Source organism: Protopterus annectens, chromosome 8.part0, assembly GCF_019279795.1.
Source record: "Protopterus annectens isolate FY-2018-M chromosome 8.part0, PAN1.0, whole genome shotgun sequence".
Taxonomy (NCBI): domain Eukaryota; kingdom Metazoa; phylum Chordata; order Ceratodontiformes; family Protopteridae; genus Protopterus; species Protopterus annectens.
In genome coordinates, this window is record NC_056741.1 from 1,198,160,192 (window position 1) to 1,198,184,076 (window position 23,885).

The 23,885-nt window shown below is 35.8% G+C and overlaps 1 protein-coding gene across 1 annotated transcript; it reads right to left on the bottom strand.

Annotated features, from left to right (window-relative positions):
- Window positions 1-503: 503 nt before the first annotated feature.
- On the bottom strand, window positions 504-13,136 carry LOC122808079 (trypsin-like). The gene is given in 5 exon segments (XM_044079054.1): window positions 504-647; window positions 1,622-1,758; window positions 6,172-6,425; window positions 9,464-9,620; window positions 13,106-13,136. Coding segments are annotated over 5 exon segments (723 nt in total).
- Window positions 13,137-23,885: the final 10,749 nt, after the last annotated feature.

Here is a 23,885-nt window from a genome sequence, read left to right on the forward strand (position 1 = left end):
CTAATTGGTAAAAGATGAAAAGTCAGTTCAATATCCAACATCATAATCATGGATCTTTCAATTCCCTGATAAGCCATACCGCATCATCCATGGATGAATATTGGACCTGACAATGAAATTCTTCATTGAATTCCCCTTCACGGTACAATAAATGATGGATTAACCAGAAAACATGCAGATTCACCAAAGGCAGTGACTACAGGTTAGCATTAACTCCTGAATCATGGTACTGTGAGACAAATAATAAATAACTGAGCCACTAGCATGCAAAGCTATTGAAATTTTGTTAAAATGTAGAAATTACTTATTAAAAATGTTAAAGAGTGCTTCAAAAACAATTTGTAGAGTGTAGTGTAGCAACATAAAAAAGAACACAGCTTGCAATGTTTTGTTCAATTAATTCAACATTTTATTTACTTATTTTTGTCATGCATTTTCATGTATTTAGTTAACGCATATTTATTCCTTCATGTTAAGCTTTGTTTGCTGACATTATTTAAGTTTTAACTAATGGTGCTCTGAATCCAAGCAATGTAGTTGCAGACTTTGGTGTAAACACCTGGCTTGTTCTTCTGAGCACATCCGTATCCCCAGGAAACAATACCCTGTAACTCTCCATTGCAAACAACTGGGCCACCAGAATCACCCTGAAAAGTAAACAGGAACAAACATAGTGAACATAGTTTATTTTTCATCTTAATTATTAGACATTTTGTTAGAAAATCTTGTATTTAATGATAAAATAGGTGGTAAAGGAGTAATTTAGGTGGAGATTGTGGGAGTCGAACATGATTCATTAAATGTTTTGGTAACTGTGTCAGAAATAAGCTTTCATACAACTTTTTTTGTTTGTTTGTGTATAATGGAGAGAAAGAGATACGAATAATTTTAATGAGAAATGAGTGGACAGGGGAATGTGAGGGGCTTGTCCTTGATGAAAAAGCAGGATGAGTCTTTTTTAGCCATAAGCTTCAGTAATACTGTATTTTAGCCCATGAAGTTCAAATGACTGTTGCATATATGTTGTAAATGGTTTGTATGGACCAATTATAGTTTCAGCGATAACTGACTAACAGTATGATTTTTTTCTGCTGAAGATCCATCCATCCATCCTGAACCCCTTTTCCCATTTTTGCACATGGAGTCAGGGTGTCACTTCAGCAGTGACAATCATCTCGAGCCAAGGTTTTACACCACTGGGTGGCTAGCCCTGCCACGGCAGTTCATTCGTACACTCACTCGCATACACACTCTCACCTATGGTCAATTTAGAATGTCCAGTCCACCTACTGCATATGTTTGGAATGTGGGAGGAAACCAGAGCACCTGGAAGAAACCTATTTGTTAATAAAAGAATTATGAAATCATAATTTACAGTAAGAAGTTTGATTGACTGTACATTTGCGAGCCTTTGATGTTGCATGATGTGCAATGTGAATGCACATTCATCTGTGTATCTCTGTCTGTCTGTCTGCTGTGTCCACTGTATTTGTATATTGATCTACCATGTCTCTCTACCCATCAGTTTCACTTTTCAGCATGAATCCATTTTGCCCTAAGATCAAACTTTCCAAATATGATTGTAGGAATGAATCAAAGGAAATCCATCGAAAATACTCACTTGACAGGAATCCTTTCCGCCTTCAAGGAAGCCAAGACAGATCATGTTAGCAGTGATTTGACCAGGATATGCACTTCTGCAGCTGGCATCACTCAAGACTGGAGCATCAAGGCACTGGAGTCTGGAAGGATAGTTACCTAAAACATACAGATCCAGTTATATATACTGGTAGATACTTAGATATGATTAGGAGGATATCAACATATCTTAAAGAATTAGTCACAAACATAATGGAGCTGTTGCAAGTAAAATATCTTGTTGTCATTTTCATTGGGATACTGTTACCATATTTAAGTTAAGATATTTCTGAAGCTTAATCATGAAAGTTGCTACTAAGTGTTATATTACAAACCATGAAAAAACAATTTTGATTTCATCTAGATCAATATATGTGACGAAAAAGCAAATATCCTGAAGTTTAATTTTTTTCAGATCTAATGTCAAGCTGTCAACTTATTATTTATGGTAATAGACTTCTCTGCTAATGTATTTTGAAAGAATTTCCTACATTTTACTCACAGTGCTTTGCAAATGTTGTCCTTTGACAATTTGCAAAGCCATTATTTAACATTTTTTGGACAAACCTAAACATCTGTACCTCTGTTTTGCTTTCAGCCACCCTGTTTATTCATTTTTGTTGTTTGTACTGATGTGAACATCTAGTATGTTTCTTGTTTCTCCTGCTGAGCTGTTCTTTCTTTTTGGTGGCAACATTGAGCACTGAGAGGTACCATTACCAACAGCTGGTCATTGTTTTTTTTTTTGCATTAGGACATTAACTCTTCCCAAGTTAGCTGTTATGTGCACAAACTCCATAGTGGGATCTACTTGTACTTTCACCCGAGTGCCTAGTGGGTTATTGTGCATGAGTGTGATCTTGCAGGGCAAATTGTATACCCCTGATGCATTTATGTACTGCATACCCTGATCTTTTGGTAGTACAATAGTCTTGGAGCTCCTTTCCCATTTCAGGATGGGAGGAGCTGTCATCAGCCATTAACTCCACCCACCCTCATTTACTTGTTCCTAATGTCCCTGAGCTGCTAGTCCAGCTCATGTTATCTGGGTTACAGTCAACGTTTCATCCTTCTCTGTTATGAAGCTGGTTTGTTTAATGACATACTATGAAAAGAAAAATCAGGACAAGAAATGTGGATAGTCAGCCTTATAAGAACACTGACAAAATGGCAAAAAAGATATGATAATCTCAAATACTTGCATATCAATCTGAGCAAGCACTTTTCTCTCTATAACATTTAGAATGACAGAAAATGAAAATTTTCTGTGAGAAGTATTATTTTAGTTAATAAGAATGCAAGAATTATATAATTCAGATATTTACTAGATTTGTCAAGCAGGGAAAACTTTCAATTGTATATGTTTGTTGTGAAGTGAATAGAAAATCTTGAAGTCAAGTGACTATGTATGTCTGCTACTGAGACCTAACCATACCAAATCATACTTTTCAAAGCATTTGAAAATTTCTATAAATTTCAGATAAAAGTCTACACAATCATGGAGCTACAGAATATATTTAGTTGGCACCTTCTGGTATAAAGACATATGCACAACTTAATTTTTATTATACCATGACCCCCCCAAAACGTGCATGCTGATTGGCCAGCATGCCCGTTGTAAATCGAGTTATACTAATGGAAAAAGGTCCGGTCGCCCGGACTTTTTTCCATTAGTATAACTAGATTTTTTAAAACACTGTCTCGCTATGTTAAATGGGTTTAACATAGCGAGACAGCTTTAAAATAAGCAACGGAGATCTCCGTTGCTTATTTTAAAGCTGTCTCGCTATGTTAAACCCATTTAACATAGTGAACAGTGTTTAAAAACACGGAGAAAGCAAGATCTCCGTTGCTTTATTTATGTTCGCTATGTTAAATGAGTTTAACATAGCGAGACAGTTTTAAAATAAGCAACGGGCATCTCCGTTGCTTATTTTAAAACTGTCTCGCTATGTTAAACTCATTTAACATAGCGAAACACTAAAAGCAACGGAGATCTTGCTTTCTCCGTTGCTTTTGCCACAGCTCTGATGTACTGCGCAGGCGCGCAGTACATCAGAACTGCTGCGGATGCCAGACATCTGCGGAAGGGCAGCAAACAGGCATTATACTATGCCATTATTTAAGAAAAGTAATAGTTTCTTTTCTTAAATAATGTCATGGTATAATAGCAATAACCCACTTCTGGGTGTGGGTAATGCTAAATTTACCCACGGTTGGCTTTGTTTGGTCCCTCGGGCTTTGCCCTCGGGACCAAACCATGCCAACCGTGGGTAAATTTAGCATTACCCACACCCAGGCGTGGGTTATTGCTATAGTAATCTGTGTCAGATCATGATTGTAAATTTTGGTGAGAGTAAACACAAACCAGTGGTTTAACATTTACAAAGGCTGATTTTCTAAGGCAGAAGAGATTAATGACATTTCTAAGTAGCTCTTCAGCAAGTCTAGTATTGTTAAATATCTGGTCTTTCCGGGGTCCTTGATCAACACATCGATTTTGAGCATAGGATGGCTATCGCACTTTGAAATACTGTAATAACCTCAGGAAACTGAACAATGTATGACACTTTCATCAGACAGGAAATGGTGTTGTTGGGGTTTACATTGTTTCTATGACTTTTATTATGCTTAGTTTGAACATTTTTAAAGCATCTTCACTTCTTTATTTTTATTGTAACTGGCATTTCCTATAAAGTCTTAATCTAGCCTTATCTCTAGGTTGTATCTCTTTCTTATATCCTGCTAGTTTAGTTCTTCCATGAATTTTTGAGAGCAGTTTTTTATTTCTTAATAAAAATCTTTTTATGTCCAACTTTTGTATTTTCCACAAGAATTCTGCTAACAGAATTTCAGGCATATATTGCCTGGCGTCTCCTATATGACCTCTTATAAATATGTTCATATTCAGGGTTTTACCTACATTTATTAGTAGATTTTTCAGGTAATCAAACTGCAATCCTCAGGTACAGCATGTACCTAAGATTTCCATTTAGATGCAGTTCATTACCTCAGTGCAGGATATGACTCCATTTTTTGATGCAGAAGGGTTTCTTCCCTTTTTTTTTCTGTTTTTTGTTTTTTTTGTGCAGGAGAGCATCTGCCTCCAACCCTCTACCTGATAAGGGGCAATGCTGCCTTAAATATTTTAATTTCACAGTTGCACAGCTGCAGATAAAAGACCATACACAGTGAGTCACGGATGGCACACAATTAGAAAGTATACCAACAGTGATTTTCTATAGGTAACATAAGTAGCCTTTCTAGCAACTATATACATTTCTGCATTTCTCTAGTTACCGCCTAATTTGTTATGAATTCTGATTTGACTATATGCATTTTCAGTGAAAAAAGCTTTCAATAAATTTTTCACTGACTTTTGATTCAGCTAAATGCCAAGCAACCACATGCATGGATCTAAATAAAACATTAACATTCAGCATGTCACATTTATTAAAGTACTTAAAATGTAACAATTGTACATTAAAGCACTTAAATACTGAGTACTGTGAAGAAATAAAACAGAAGTAATAAGGGCTTTACACACAGTGGTGAACTGCACTTGAAATAGGTAAAATACGTGATTCACTAGGCATATAGAGCTATGGCTATAACAACAAATCAAAGTATAAATCATCAGTGTCTAAATAGCTAGTGTTAATAACTGTCATATAGCGAGGTACCATTGCTACAAAAACTCCCTATTTAACCTCAACTGACCGAGTGTAGTAGTTTGTACAGCTAAAAGATGTGCAAAACATCTCAAATTCCTGCAAAAATTATGACTGCAGTAAAAGGTTTTCCAGGCAGCTAAGTAGCTGTTCATGGCATCTCATTTGGCACTCAGTCAACTGAAGGTATTTTCCTTCCTTGTGTTTGTCATAATTGTTTTATCTTCCATTAACCCTGAAGAATAAGTACCCATATCTAGGAGCCCTGGAAACATGTTTGTCCTGACAGATGGTTGGTGACTCACAGAATTAATCTTCCTTTGCCTGGCCCATCAACATATATTATCTGAGAATCACTGTTGGAAAGTGGTTCGACACTCCACAGGCAGTGACTGCCATTGGTGCTAATGCTTTGACGCAGCTTGTTAATGTAAATCCTGTAGGCAAAGTGACTGTATATCCATTTACATACCTCTCTGGTCTTATACATATGGACAAACAAAACCATGCTTTCTGGTTACCACACATTACATGTATTATTCAGTTTATACTTGGCATTAAATTTAAATTGTCATCTTACAAGCTTAGAGGAATTTTATATACCTTGAACTGTTGGGTAATACTAGGGAATATGGCATTATGTCATTTTACTTGCAAAATCCACACAGACTCAATGTTTCCCAGCTCATTGTTTTGCTGACATAAATCTTTGCTTGACTTAACATTGTTTTACGATTATTATGAAAGTATGACTTGCTCAAAAATTGTTTCCTGTTATATGTACTTGTTATCATTAAGCTCCTGGGTTCAAACGCTTCCATTATAAAAATAAATAACATGCCAGACTAAGTTGTCCACTTACTTCCACTGCTTGACAAGTTCCCCCATCCAGAAATGAGACAGTATGTCCCATCAGCAGCACATCCACTTGGGAGGGCAACAGCCTGTACATAAGCATTGAGGTTTGCAGGGGTTGAAAGTTTGATCAGCATGATGTCATTGTCAATGGTCCAGGAGTTGTAGTTGGGGTGTCTGATAACTCTCTCTGAGTTTATGAACTGCTCAGTTCCTTCTGAAACATCAATGTTATGTTCACCCAGTCAGACCTGAATACGCCTGAAAGGAATGAAACACAGACATTTTCTTTAGTAAGTCCGTATAAAGCAACAGACAGTATAGCTAGCAGTATGTAATACAGGGAATCATGTTCAAACTGCAGACATTCCTAAATACTTGGCCTCAATGACCATGACATTCTTGTCAAAAGAAACACAGTCTAAGACATCTGCATAATTAAAAGTAAAATATATTGCAGTAAATGGAAATGAATCAGCCATTAACATATTGAATAACATCTTGAAAAATTCCGGGGTGTGCATCAATGCCTTGTATTAGTCTATGAATAAAAATAAAAAAAGTACCTCTGAAAAGAAGGGCAGGCAAGAAACACTCATTTCCTTATTCAGATACCAATGCACAGTTAGCTGTGTGGTTGTGAGAATGTGGAATAACTCATTATTATAGCTCATCCCCAAGGCAAGGGTCAGTATGTCTGGCAGTTAGCACACAGGAATAAGGCTTTGAGTCATTAACAATGTACTTCATGTGGCAAAGAGTTTTTAACTCTCACCCTTCCTTTATCTCTGAGGAAGTCACCTAAGTAGGATTCTCAATGGTCTCCTGGACTGCACCCCAGTAACTACCTCTGATCCTATCTCTGGAGAGGAGCCACATAGGCACACTGGTCAAATATGCTGATAACACCCTAACACATTCCAAAAATATTTGGATGACCAGCTGTTTCAGGAGTATAGTCTTGCACTCTGCTGCTAGATCACATGTGGTAATCAGGTAGCTACACCGGAGAGTGCCTGGTATATTTTAACTATGCTTAGATAATGAGCAGAATATATAATTAAACCCTATTAGGAAATGAATGTACTGTCACAGGTCAGTAATATACACGTATTACCTGGTACAAACTATGTTTGCAGCTTCATAGCCTCATCCTAAGATGCCATGAAGCACTGACTGAAAAAAGCAAATAGCTACCATCTTGCTTACACTTGCTAAATATGGCTTTGCTGTTCAGGAGCAGAAAATAAGAAAAAGCAAACAAAATAAAAAGTAAATAAATAAATGCAAAACTCAACTAGCAAAAGTTACTGGAACAGCAATTATAAGAACTTGCTGTTTTACTTTTCCATCAATTGCAGTTGCACAAGTGAATATAGACCAAAGAAAAAAAGACTCACGTAGAACCATACTGCCTGAGGAAGGTCAGTCCAAGTAGATGTAATAAAACCACTCCATAAAGTTCCATTTTAGTTACTTAGAAACCAATTCATCACAAAAAATCACTAAACCACCAGGCTGCATGTTAAAACCAAAGGAACTGACTTTATTGAATAAACATAAAATATGATTATAAAAAACGGTTGAGTGCTTTCATCCTAAACTTGTTAGACTTCATCAGAACCATTAAAATAAGAGACATACGCCTTTAAATAACTTCTGAATCATTTATCAATCTCATAACCAGCCACTGCCATAACTGATTAATTAATGGAATCAACTTAAAACTTTTGAAATGAAGTACAATATACAGAATACTTCCAATGCATTCATATAATGTAATATTGATTAAAAAATACCTTTTAAAAATGTTGTAAAAAAACTTGTAAAATACAATGTGTAAAGCACTAAGTTAAGCACAGCTGATAAAAATGAAAAAAATAATGATAAATATGTATTTAAATAAGTTAAAAAAATCACAAAATGTACAACTGAGCAGCTTTGCATTTTAACACTGGTGCAATTGAAATGTACTCAATTAGACGTTTGTCATTTGCAGCATCTAATCTGAGCTGCCAAAATAACTCTCTCATTTTTAGTTTAGTCTCCCAACAGCCCCCTCTGATATCGCAAGGACCTCCTACTGGCTACCTTTGGTTAAAAAATATATGGAAAACCCACTTTCTCGAATGGTTATTTAGATTAGCAAAGCTGTCACCCTAAACATGTTAAGCAGAGCTTAGGAAGTTTGGCTGAAAGTACTCAACCATTTTTTATAATCTTATTTTATGTTTGTTCAATAAAGTCCATTCTTTCAGATTTAATGTTCAGCCTAGTGTTTTAGTGATTTCTGTTATGGACTGATCCTAATTACTAAATGGAACTCTCTGGAGTGGTTTTATTACATCTACTTGGACTGACTTTCCTCAGACAGTATGGCACTACATGAGCTTTATTTTTGTTGGTTTGGGTTTACAGTTTAGGCTGAATGGTCACACATTATTTTATTTTGTTTCAAGTGAATACAGAAGCAGAAACTTCGATGTGTCTAGTACTATAATCTAATAACCAATTTTTCTGGTATAAAAGGTATGCTGTCATTCAAGTATTATGGTCACAGATTGAGTGAACCTGTCAAATCTTTAAGGAGCATCAATGTGATGCATCATACTGAATTAGTTTTTATAACAGTCACTATGAATATTTTCCTTGCCGTTTATACATGCCATATAAATGTGAGTATTTCTATTCTTTCTCACTATTTCTTAAATGAGAACTTCAATTGTATGGTGTTGGTGTTGGTGAGTATTTTAATATATGCTAAATATTTTGATTTCATTAGATTTAGAATAAACACTAAGGAAAATATCGTCAAGCTAAAACTAGAATCAGAGTATAGTTGCACCAAAATTTATAAGACATTAATATAAGTATTATGCTTAAAAATGAAAACTATGAAATAAGATAAAACAGTTGAAAAGCCAGCATGTATGTAGAATTTATATTGATGTTCAGTATTGCAATAACGCTGAAAAGCCTATGGTAGGGATTTGTGTAACTTGTTAAATTTCAGGGATTGTATAATTTTCTTTGATTATCTAATGATGTATAAGGTGGTATGTTTAGCATTGTCATCTTTCAATATTTCTATCTGTTTGCTTAATGACATTGTCAGTTACCATCAGTCAATGAATCACATGAAAATGAATAAATCCATAGGAAGTATATGTACCATAAAAGGTAAATTCTTCAAATGATCTGTAAGTTAATGACTGTAATTAGCATAAAAGTCCTAACAGTTTTTATGAACTTCTAATGAAACAGGGCACTGTTTAGATAAGGATAAAAACAATACTTACGACTGGTAACAGTGAGCAGCAGACACAACCCACTGGCTGTTGATGAGAGACCCACCACAGAAATGGTAGCCAATGTTCAGTGATGCTATGTAGGCCACAGAGTTCTTTTGACATTCATAGCCACCAACAATTTTATCATCTTCTAGTGGGAGGGCAGCTAGAAACAACATTCAAATAACATTACTTCTCTAAAAATGTTATTTTAAAGATTTCTTAGCATTTCTTTTTTATTTTGTTTGGTATAACATTATTCTAACACAATCAGAATATTACAGCAGGAATAATGAATGCATGTATTAGAATAATTAGTCAAACAGTGTACATAAATGCATACTTGATTTCCTCATATGAAGCATTACCTATGAGGCAAGGCACACAAACAAAAGAATGCTTCAGCAGCCCAGCATGATAAATAAACATAGTTTTCACGTTTTATATCTACATTAATTATTGCTTCTCTTCATATACATTCTTCTTCTCTTTTTATACTTTTATCTCTAATCCCTTTTTACCTATCCCCTTCAATTTCTTTCTCCCTTGTATCAGATACCATGCAGCCTATCTTTATAAACTATCTAACCTTACTTGCCAAGTACTCCTTAATATCCACTTAAGCCTTAACACTTGTCTATTGTAATTACTCTTTCCCATTACAACTACGTTGACTTACCCACCTCTTAATATTTTGCACTCCTCTGATATCATCTTTCTCTCAACTTTCATTTTAAGAATGAGAAGACAAAGTCTTTAATAAATTTTGACCATTTCTTAAGCCAAAACTCTAATTCATCTTTCAGTATAATTGTTCATTGGTTTCACTTCATTCCTCTACTAACATTATATCTCCTTACCTAGACTCTACCCATCTGATATTCTAAGCATCTTTCTGTCTCTAAATAACCTCTTCTAAAATTATTTGCCTTACTTTTATTATTCTTTTCATCTCATCATAATTTTGTCAACATATTTTCCACTCCCCCCAAAAACTGTGAGAATTCAAATAATGAGGACTGCCTGATTACTGGAAAAATATAAAAGTTTTCATGAAAATTGGAATTTTTGGTTGCACCGTACTTTGTACTTTTTATGTTTACTACTTTAAGAGAATCAGTTTTCCTATATTGAGAATTAGATTTAATTTTGCACATTAACATACTTACTAAAAATTATAATGGAATCATGATGATCACCAGAAGATACTTTTAAAAATCAAAGTTAAATTTCCTGGACTTTACCTTATGAAAATTATTTTTTATTAAATATAAAATGTGTCCTTGATTAATAAGTCTTATTTATTAATTTACTTCTGATTGTTTTTCCTCTTTACGTTTTGTACAATCATCTCCTGCTAATTTACTTTGAATCTTATAATTCCATTTTAATCCCACTCTTCCCTCCTATGTCATAATTATTTAATATTCTTTCTTTTCTCTGACATGTACTAAATGTCACTACAGTTTCATTATTTAATTACTTTTGTACAATCATCTCCTGCTAATTTACTTTGAATCTTATAATTCCATTTTAATCCCACTCTTCCCTCCTATGTCATAATTATTTAATATTATTTCTTTTCTCTGACATGTACTAAATGTCACTACAGTTTCATTATTTAATTACTTTTCTGATACCCACTTTAGCTGTTTTAGGATTGAGGAGAAGACGCTAGTAAATGTCCTAGCAAGTTAAGGCTTGATTGTCCTGTCTTCAGTCCTTAGCCTCTCAGGATGTAATCCACATATCTCTAATGTATCTAAGACCTCAGGTCTACTTCAATGTATTGAATTAACACAACACTGAAATGCAAATCATCAAGAGGAGAACATCAAAAGTTTACAAGAACTAAATTGCACAATGCTGAAACAGTGAAGATCAGGAAATTTCTGTAGTGCGATCTCGGAGTTGTTATAAATAATTTGGTGGGGGTATGGATGCCCTCCTGCAAAAACATAAAAAGGAAGATTTTTGTGTTTATATATATATATATATATATATATATATATATATATATATATATATACATGTGTGTGTGTGTGTGTGTATGTGTGTGTATATCTATATCTATATATCTACATCTCTCTCTCTCTCTCTCTCTCTATATATATATATATATATATATATATATATATACGCTCCTCGACTGCATTAGTTTTTTAGTTCTTTAACTAGACAGTCTTCCTGCGCCATTATGTGCTATATAGCAGCATAACAATATCAAGAATGTTATGTATCAGACACCCAACAAGTAGATGCAAAGGGGTAGATACAGGGAGACTATTTAATTAAAGAATTAACACAGTCATGGAGCATGTATATATATATATATATATATATATATATATATATATATATATATACATACATACATACACACATGAATATGAGTTTTGATATATATGCAAAAATGTGCATTTTTATTTTTACATTTTTACACCCTCCACAACTCCTGCAAATTATATATACTAGTTCTGAGATCGTCCTATATTGAGGAAAAGGGTGAATTACCTGATCCTCACTGTATCGCCGTCTCCTTTCACAGTTCGATTTTGTAAGTTTTGATATTGTACAGTTTTGTTCTTGAAAACTTTCAATGTTCTTGTCTTGATGTTTTGCATTTCCGTGTTGTGTTAATTCAATGAAGTGTAGTTGACCCCGATACTTCATTTCTATGCAGATCTTCTAAAAAAATCCTATTCTTACTAGGTATTTGCCACTCTGAAGGCATCCACTATAACTCCAGCCTTATGACGGCTTGTCTAACTGCTCATAAAGTAAATATTGTATATATTATTTATATTTTCTTAATTTATTGCCTGCACTTATTCATTTGTATTTTGCATTATTGAAATATAGTATTTAGAAAATTCTCCATCCTATATATTTATATACCTGATGCATGACAATATCTCTGAAATGTGTCTGTTTTGACATTTTTCAGCTAGTACATCTACACGTACCTGATGCAAAATTATATGTTTACAAAATTATTAATGAAACTGCAACTTTTGTTGTTTAACAAGTGCTGGAGATTTTTTTCTCCATGTATCCACTATATAGGGCTTGCCCAGATGGGCATTTCCTCTCAGGAAAACAAACTAATAAATAGATGCATCAGAGTTGCAATCCTATTAAAAGAACATCAGCCCAAAAGTGTTACCTGGAATGATGACAGGAAAGAATATAATAAAATATAATGAGTCAAATTATTTAATTCATCCTATTCATCTATTTGTCAGGTATACATATTCATTGAACTGTCACACTCTACTCTTGTTCAAAAGTGACTCCAGCTCCACAAGTTAGGATGTGTGTACCTGATATGGCAAGAACATAGAAACTTAACACAGACAGCAACTTGAGGTCAAATTTAAACACTTGACCATGAAGTTGTCAGATAACTTAACCCACTAAAATTGTTACACAAGTTAATTACCAAGTGGTGAATAGATTAGCTGTTAGTTTAGTAAAAGCAGAATCAGTCTCAATAAGTTGGTACTTTACATCTTTGCACCCTTATTTTCCACCTTTTCTAGGCTGTTTTGAACCCATCAATAACTTCTCTAAGTATTAGTTTCTTAAAATGTATCAAACCATTAGAAGAAGAAACTTCAGACATTAGACAGCATGGCTTAGCTGCTGCACCCAGCAGGGCTAGAATCACAAAAGACAGCATGGTTGTTTTCTGTCTGCTCATGAACTCCGACATAAATATGTGCCTCTTATACAGGACGGTTCTTGTGTGATATCTTACATGCCGCAGATCTGTAACAGCTGGGATGTCAGAAGTGTTACTTGTTTACACAGAAGTAGATCAATGAACGTGACTTATTAACATTAGCCTGCTAGAGAATCAAGGTTATAATCTATTTCTGTATGTTCTGATATAGTACGCTACAAAACAATTCATGGAAATAAAACCATCCGTGCATTTTACTTAAAGAGGAAGTATCTGCCAAGTAAAAGGGAAGGGAGCATTTTGCCAGTAAGTAATACTTGTATACAATTTTATTTATGATGATCATCTAATATATTTACTTTGTTAATTCCTTTATTTAAATTTAGACTATCAGGCAATTAATATGTACAATGAATATTGGTAACCAATATATCCATAATGTGAACTAGACAGTGGTCAATTGACATGTGTACTATATTAATACAATAATAAAGTTCACTAAACAATTGACATATATTCAAGTAAATGCACATACATCACTATTCTGAGCATATATTTACCATATATACATTAAAAAAATATAAACCTAAAAAGGTTATTACATAACAGATGGCAATAACATCTATATAAATAACACCAGTGGTGTATTAAGATGGCAGAGTGTTCAGTTTACTAAAGTAAAAAAAAGTAAGAAAAAGTAAAATAAAAAAGAAAGATGAGTGAGGGATGCATTATAAAATGACTAAAGTAAATAACATTAACGAATACAAGTAAACATCCGGTCATGTCAAGAACTAGATCAAATGTAATGAAAAGTGCTAAGAACTTCAGTTAATCTGCTTCAGTTCATTTCTTCCAGTACTTTTAATTTAGCTAGAATTAAGTTATCCACTTAGGGAATGAAAAAAGAAGGAAACTACCAATCAGAATAATTTGCACTTATAAAATAAATACATTAAAATGATTAGACATCGATAACATGTAAAAAGATATAATAAAAATAATAACAATAACAGTAATAATAACAATAATAATAATAATAATAATAATAATAATAATTATTATAACAATAATCAGAATGAGGAAATAAACACAAAATGGAAGTTTAAGACCCAAATCATTTACTAGAGTTTGTGAACTCATACCACCTTAAAATGGTGCACAAAATAATGAAAGAGCAACAACATTTTCTGAATAAATTAACTTAAATGAGTGAAAGTTATAATGTACTGAGGTTTATATAAATATGAAGTGCTTCTAAATGTTGATGATTTTAAACACCAAGATGAGCATCAGAAAATCTGGCATTACCTCATCAAAACCTTGTGTTTCATTATAATTGTTGGGACTGAGAACAAAGAACTGTCACTGTGTAGGAGTTATTTTCGACTAAATTACATGAACTCAGAATATGTTGCTAAGTCACCTGTAACATTTTGAATTGTCATATTATTCAATATCGAGAAAATACAGGGAGTTATGAGCATCAGAACTGTGAAAATCCCCATTTGTGTGACACAACCTATCCAGCATTATGTCAAAATAACTATGTAATTTTAAGAAAATGTTTAATTATGCTAGTATACAGAACAATATTTATAGTACTTACACATAAACACACACACACACACACACACACACACATACACACACACACACACACACACACACACACACACACACACACACACACCTTCAAATTGGATTTTAACAACCCTATAGATCGGATTCTTACTAATACTATAGATCAACGGTAAAGTTGGTGTAGACAAACTACATCAGTTATCTTCACTGAAAATCACATTACTTGCAGAAAAAGGATCAAACTACAACAACTGCAAATGCAAAAAAAAAAAATGTTCTGACTTTATACTACCATAACTTAGATATACTAACTCCCTGGTTGCAGAATCATGAATAAAGGAAAATAATTGCAAATCATGCTATAGTCAACAATATGTAACAAGACAATAGCATAGTACAACGTATTTAACCACAGATGGTTTGTACAGGAAAATCTGCACAAGATGAAAGAACCACTCAGTGAAATACAAGACAACTAGATAGATCATTATAGCCAGTAAGAAAGTCCTCAGAGGTTACAGAAGGAAACTTGGATGTCCTTTTCTAGTCAGTAAAAAGAATCATCTACTTACAAAATAAGTACAAACAATAGCCAAATATGCAGGTTAGGTGAAAAAAATATAGTATGACAATTAAACAACTGTTACATTAATTTAACATCTTATATTCTGTATTTTACATATGTGTATATAATATGAGAAACTAGCATGATGTAATATTACTATGGAGGGGATTATAGGAAAATAAAGAATGAGCCAGTGGTGCTCTGAGCCTCAACATTGCAAGCAGAGGGCCTCCCTCATACCTGTATGTTTGGCTGTTGCTTCATAATAGCCACCATGGAGGGTATTATTGCACTTAGATATTGACATTAGTTCTGATTTAATAGCTATAAAATTCTTTTGTCCTGGTCCCCGTTCAATAATCACATCACACTGAATGACATTTGGTGACCTTTATTAGATTTCCATGAACATAACTTTGTCAACCAATATTTATTAATTACAACTGGAACATAGCATAGCTAATTTTAATTACAGCATAAAACATCCATGTAATCCTAATCAGGACAGGGTGACCTTGCTCATCCTGACCCAGTAAGCACCGTCCATACCTCTACTCACTTAATTATGAAGCAGTGTCCCGCCACTCACTTCATTTACCAGTAATATAACTGATTTTAATCACAGCATAAAACATCCATTTAATCCTAATCAGGACAGGGTGACCTTGCTCATCCTGACCCAGTAAGCAGTGTCCATACCTCCACACACTTACTTATGGAGCAACATTCCACCACTCACTTCATTTACCATTTATTTAATTATACATCCAACCAAATAAACAGTATCCTTATCTCCACTTGCTTATTTTCTTTATCAATTAGTCTCCAACTGCTCACTTTCTTTTCCCAACTCATTGAAATGAACATCCGACATCAGAGGGGGTAGAAAAGATGGCAAGCCTGTCCCTCTTCTCTGCCCACCATCATAACTAGGCTGTTTCTCCCTCCTTCATAGCCAGACTTCCAGCAAAATCCTCCAATGTACCTAAACTTACAGAAAACAATCTGAAGCCAAAACATCTTTCGGTGTACGTCATCTTCTATGAACCAAACTGGATTCCTATCGTCACTATCCCAAAGCTTTATCATATAACTACTCAAAGCAACCAGCTGCCTAATTTGATGAAATTAAACCAAATGATCCCTTACCAATGCCAAAATAAAACCCATACTCTTGTAAGACCTCTGCAAATCAAACATGTCTTCATTTATCCTAACCACCCACAACAGCTCTGAAATATATTCCTAGGACATTACCTGCCAAATTTACAACCAAAACACCAAACCTAAAGCCATCAAAAACAATGTAAGCCCAGCTGCATGCCATCTTGCTTAACTGCAGCCTCCTTTTTCTGCTCAAAAAAAATAAAATCACCTACAATGGCTTTTCTTTTCACACAGATCAGTTTAATAATTCGAACACTGCACTCTCTATTACAAGGAAAAAACATCCGATGGTCAACATGGCATTTCCTGACCAATGCACCACCCTGTTAATAAAATTCAATGCATGCATAAAGTCAACACATCCAGAAAGGCACAGCCTCCCATCTTGTAACCCAGTGGGCCTCCATTTACCAACTCCAATCTGAACAACAAAACTTGTCAGCAGCCATAATCCAGCAGTACATTATCAAACTTGCCCCGACCTTTCACAATATATGACTCACCAGTCAAGCTGCCTTACCTTGTTTCCAAGCATAAACACAATTTAACAAAATCGTGCTGTGCCCTAACATATACCTACCTATCAAAACCTCACCTGACAAAGCCAAGGGTTCATACCACTGCCCTATTTTCCAAAGGAAAATTAACCATTTTCCTCAACCTCAACTAACCTTGAACACCAGACAACTGAAACTCCACTCCACTTATTAATATCCCTCCTCCCAACATCCTTCCATCATGTACCTCCTCCTTCCATACATCATCCCACAAAAAAAACACACACACACACACACACACACACACACACACACACACACACACACACACACACACACACACACACACACAGGCTGCCAAGCAATGATACTGCCAACATATTTGCATAGCCTTGCCACAGGACTACAGAAACTCATCTACCACGCCCACAGCATGTATCAACACCGCAAGTTGTTATGACTCCACCACACCTGTGGACAACCCCCAAAGTCATCATGAACAATCCTCGAACCTGCTTCACTCTGCCCTCACATACCTCATCCTCACTCATCCCCATGCTACTCACCTAAAACACTGACTCTGACATGCCTTAAGAGCCCTAATAATGTAGTATTACCTGCGACCTCCTCATGCACTCCTCTGGCTGCAGGAGCATCCACTTCAGTAGAATCCGCTCCATTGCCAATCCACTTCCGTTCAACCATCAACAGATACCCGCTCTGTGCTTCTCCATCTGCAACCTCATCACTGATGGCCACTCTGCGTTTCATCATCAAAAGAAAAGAAAGCTGTAATTGTCTGCACCGCACAAACAAAACTTCTTAATGACACTAGGTGCACTGCCCAGGGTCTACCTTAATCATCTACAGTGCACAAAAGCCTATTCTATGAATAAAATACCACTTGAAATGCCCTTTCATAACCATTCTATGAGCATCCTAGCTTTTTTTGAGCCAGAGAAAGTGTTCCCTTGTCTACCCTTTCCCCACAAGTGTCAGTGTTCCTCATCATGACTACGAATGGTGAAACAATAAAGGTAAAGAAAAGGTAAACCATCCCATACTTCTTCCCATACAGCAGTTTACAAAGCCTGCAGTAGCATCCATGTTAAAGAGAGAAATCATTAACAGACATTACCCGTATAAAATTAACCAACTTGCAAAAGGTTTCAGATGAGGGTTAACATAGTAGAGGAGTGGAGCTGCAACCATCCTCACCATCCCCTCATTTTCAGAAGAAACACAAAACAAATCCCCTTCTATGGCATCCATTTAAGTACTCACTTCACTCGCTAAAGGAGCCATACTCCACACTATGTGCCTAAGACACACATACTGCAAACCTCTGGGGAAACAAATTATTGCAAGATGCACAACCCACCTGGACTATGACCGTGTGGGTGAACAAATCCAAGCACACTAATAAATTCAATGAAAGGTATACACTAAAACTCTACTCCCCACCCCCAGAAACTGTTCGACCCCCCATTTTGCACAAGCTGTCCACCATCTTTAAGTGCACTGTTAACATTTGCCTGCTTAGACAGTGATGAAAAATGTGAACGCATTCCAACCCCAAAATTGAAGGTGGGGATCAAATCCCATTATCTTGCATCTACAAAGAAAGCACAATGTCAATAGAATCACCTCTCACCATCTACAGTCTGCTAGCTGCCCGGTCCGGGGCCTCTGACCACTTCGAGACAAAATCTGGACAAGACTAAAACTAAAAGCAGGGCAAAGGCCCTAATGCCTTAAATCATAAATTAAATTTCATCAATTCTGACACCTCTGGGCAGTAGCAATGTCTGCACTACAAGTAGTGGGAAAGAGCACATGAGCCATACATACATATAAACATTTTCAAGCACAGGCAATAAAGCCCTCCTAATTTGCCAATATATCAAAAACCTTGTTCTCATAATAAGTTTCCATGCTTTTCTTAAAAAATATCTAAACTAGTACTTGCTTTAATGTCGCTTGATAGTCTGTTCCATGCATCAGCTACTCAGTTGGGAAACCAATTAGTAAACTTCTCATACCTACAGAATCTTGTACATAGGTTGCCTGATGACTTATCATCTCCCAAAGCAAACATCCAAACAAAGGTGACCATCCCCTCATTCAACAAAGGCCAGGGGTGTATTTTTGTATATATATATATATATATATATATATATATATATATATATATATATATATATATACATTGCGCCAGCATGAAAGAGTAGGAAGCCTGAAACTCAAGCATCTGCCACCACCCTCAAATCTCAAGCCTTAATGACTCGCGAGTAATTTGCCCGCCAACCACCAAACCACAAAAATGAATCCAAACATAAGGCAAACATGGGCAGTGTGTGCATAACTCTCAACCTGTTAGCAAACTTAATGACTGATAGAGCAACTGGTTTTGCATTAGCATGACTAGAGAAAAAAATGTTTTATTTTATTCACTACAAACACAGGCCTAAAGGAATTGTCCTTAGATGACATGAGCAGTTATTGGCACTACTTTCTGATGCACACATCCTTAGTCAACCTGAATTTTATTTTAACATTTATGAATAATTGTATAATGAATGGTAAGATATAGCAAACTATGTCAACTCTTGCATTTTTATTACTAGTATTTCTCTTTGAAAGCTTGGAAAGCAGCAATTAGAATTCCTTGTCATACCAAGTCACACATTAGTTACTGAAAAGCATAAGAATCATGATGTCCCAAACAGTTACATGAATGGATTTCCTGTATACCCATTTCTTGTACCATCATCATCTTCTTCTTTTGGCTGTTCCCATTAGGGGTCGCCACAGCGGATCATCTGTTTCCATTTCTTCCTGTCCTCTGCATCTTGCTCTGTCACACCAACCACCTGCATGTCCTCTCTCACCACATCCATAAACCTTATCTTAGGTCTTCCTCTTTTCCTGTTACCTGGTAGCTTCATCCTTAGCATCTTTTTCCCAATATACTCTGCATCCCTCCTCAACACATGTCCAAACCAACGTAATCGTGCCTCTCTGGCTTTGTCTCCAAACCTTCCAACCTGAGCTGACCCTCTAATATACTTATTCCTAATCCTGTCTACCCTCGTCACACCCAGTGCAAATCTTAACATCTTTAATTCTGCCACATCCAGCTCAAACTCCTGCCTTTTTGTCAGTGCCACTGTCTCCAACCCATATAACATAGCTGGCCTCACTACCCTCTTGAAGACCTTCCCTTTCACTCCTACTGGTACTCATCTGTCACAAATCACTCCTGACACTCTTCTCCACCCACTCCATCCTGCTTGTACTCTCTTCTTCACCTCTTTTCCACACTCACCATTACTCTGAACTATTGATCCCAAGTATTTAAACTCATCCACCTTTGCCACCTCTACTCCTTGCATCCTCACCATTCTTCTATCCTCCCTCTCATTCATACACATATATTATGTCTTAGTCCTGCTGACCTTCATTCCTCTTCTCTCTAAAGCATATCTCCATCTCTCCAGGGTCTCCTCCGCCTGTTCCCTACTCTCACTACAGATCACAATGTCATCTGCAAACATCATAGTCCACGGGGAATCCTGTCTGATCTCGTCTGTCAACCTGTCCATCACCATTGCAAATAAGAAAGGGCTCAGAGCTGATCCTTGATGTAACCCCACCTACACCTTAAACTTATCCGTCACTCCCACCGTAGACCTCACCGCTGTCACACTACCCTCGTACATATACTGTACCACTCTTACATACTTCTCTGACACTCCTGACTTCCTCACACAATACCACAACTCCTCTTTAAGCACCCTGTCATATGCTTTCTCTAAGTTTACAAAAACACAATGCAACTCCTTCTGACCTTCTCTGTACTTCTCCATCAACACTCTCAGAGCAAACTACTATTTCAAAGAGCTGATAGAACCGGTCTTGCATCAGCCTGAATGTCCTGAAGGGTATGAAGTTGGAAACTCACCTGTCTGTCAAACTGAACTGCCTGTCGTTATTCTCTAAGTCCAACCTTTAATTATATAACACACCTTCTCTCTTTAAAATTTTAAACTGCTTGTGTAATTTGACACTTTTGTTTAACATTATGGCCTAACTGCTAATGACTTTATATTTTGAACTTACTGTGTTAACTCTTATATTACTTACTGTAGAGGTTTGTACCTATATTTTTATGAGCTGTTGTTGGTTTATCTCCTGGTAATATTTCTTGCTGATATATATTGTATACACTATATCTTGTTGAAATTTTTGTAAATACTTTTACTGTGGAGCCTTTTTGCCCAGGCCACCACCAAAAAAGGGCTCATCTTGGCCCAATGGACCTTCCCGGTCAACAAACTGAAAATGAATAACTAACTAACTAACTAACTAAATAAATAAATAAAATAAACAGATTTCTAGAAAGGATATTTTATGAACTGTACCAAAACTTGAGTCAAATTCTGGGAATTCGCGGCAATCTGTACAGTTGGGAAATATGAGTGATCACGCTGTAAACAGCCAATCACTACCCTTTCCCATTTAACAACTGCTAGCTGGGTCCTCCACCCTACACCCCCAACATAACATGCTATACATGTAGCATTTTTCCCACCTCAAGAACTTTCATTTACTTTTTATACTTTTCTATCTAATTGAACTCCGACCTCTGGGCTCACCGAGTTTTGATGCACCGATCGCCCATACACCTCTCCACTCACACAAACCTCTGATACTGTAAAATCCCTTACCATTAAAAGTAACTCTTCAGCTGCCCGCGTGAACCCATCCTTACCTCAAAGACCTTACACGTGTTAAAAGGCAAGCAGTATAGAACTTGAGCCCCTCCGATCCAACTTCCATAAATAAGATCTGTATGTTTTCCATTTTATTTATTTATTTATTTTTTGGAAAACCTTAACTTATGCCACATGAGCAAAGTTGACCCCTCCATCATTTAGCAGATACGGCTCCACCACTCAACTGAGTCACAAGTCTGACGTGACTACCCCACCCAATAAAAACCAGTGTGCTCTCACCAAAAAGTACTCAATCCTTTCCTCAAAACCACACAACCACCACCAGCTCAATGGACCTGAGCAATAAACCGCAGCACCCAGTATCTCAAAAAAAAAAAAAAAAAAATCCAAGCAGTGACTGCACCACATGTCGAGGCTACCCAACAAAGAAAACACGGCCAACCACACAACATGACTCTTTCCTATCCTGGGAGTTATATTTTATTAGTTATGTAATTTGCTTTGCTGTAATGCAAGTTCATGGCAAAATGTGATTCCTTACCCAGTTACTCTTACATAAAACCCCTTAAGCCCCTCCCTACCCTTACCTCATTTCCTCCTAATCATCCCCCTTTCTCATTTAACCCTTTCCCCCCCTCCTGCACTCTTAATTCCCACTAGTTGTCTAACCCCCTTCTGAAGATGTCCCTGGACAAATTGATTTGTTACCAAACCTCATTTCTCTGCATTTGACATTGTATTTATATTATTTTTTTTTTCAGTTTTACAGTTAAAGTAGTTCCTAATAAGGAACAAGTTCTTAGTTTTGACTAAAAAAAGGACATACAGGTTTCCTTCTGTAACTACCGAGGACATTCTTACTGTCAACAATGTTCTTGATTGTTTCTAGGACTTTAGGTGGTAAACTCATCTAAGTGAAGTTTTATAAATGCATATTAGCGGTATATGTTTACAGGATAAGTGCTCAGAAAATGCATTTGAATCCCCGTAACATCCTAAGGAGCTAATATTAACTTCAAAGTTGAATACATGATTTGTCAAATGGGAAGGTTATATGATTTTTTAATTCTTGTTTTATTATGACTTGCTGAAAAATATGATTGATTGAGAAGTAATACTCAGCTATTCTAACCAGAAAAGGAATAGCGCAGATTTATATGTGTTACTGCCAGCTTCCATTTGTATCACCATATTAATGTAGACTTCTTTTTTTGAATTTGGCAAGAAACTTGAGGATACCTTTTTTTCTGCATTGGCGAGATAAAAGATATTTTTAATTAAATGTTTATTTTTCTCTGTAGTATTTGTATACACTTTTTTCAGCTGTAGTAATTGATTCAGTGGTCGCATTCAGTGAATGATTAGTTAGTAAACTACTTTATTTTAATCTGACATTGCACTTCCTTTAGTTCTTACAAATACTATAGTAGTTTGAGTTGTCCTGAAGAAGGCTCAGAACCTATGTGGTAGCCATCAGTTCAAATGACACTATGCTTTGGCTGCCTGTTTCTAGAGCATTTCTGTCTTTGCAAGTCTCCTTGGATAAGTTGTTGGCTGATGTTTGCTGACATATGTTTATGGTATTTAATAATGCTCAAGAGAAATAAAACAAAAACTCATACAATATCAGATCTAACCAAAAGTTTCACCTTATGGGAGTAAGAGGAAAAGTTCATAAATCTGGGTGAGTGTTTGCTGGAAGTGAATAATTCATGGCAGTGAATTAGAATAGCAGGCATAATAAGGAAAGACAATTGAGTTTTACTGCTTGCTAGGATTTGTGAAGCCCAGAACTGTGATATTTTGTTAATAAAGTATAAGTTTCAAAAGTGCAGTATCCTTTGTACTTTTGTTTATGGTAGTGTGAGCATTGCTGTAGTGCATTTAGAGATTAATGATCCATAAATATCTCACGTTATGACATTGCATATAGTTCCCTGCACTTGACCATTTTCCTTTTGTCATTGTTTTTGTAATTATACATTTGCATTCCTTCCTGGTTTATTGTTCTACGTTCATACTTGCAAATTAAAGCCTCGGGGAACACATCATTGTAATTTCCAGCTTAGTCAAGGTAAGATACGATTTGTTTTAATTGCCCCCCACCCCAAACTGATCTATATTCATGTTCAGTTGTCGAGATTCCAACAAATTATTCCCACTTGCTGTGAAATAATACAGATATCTGTGTAGG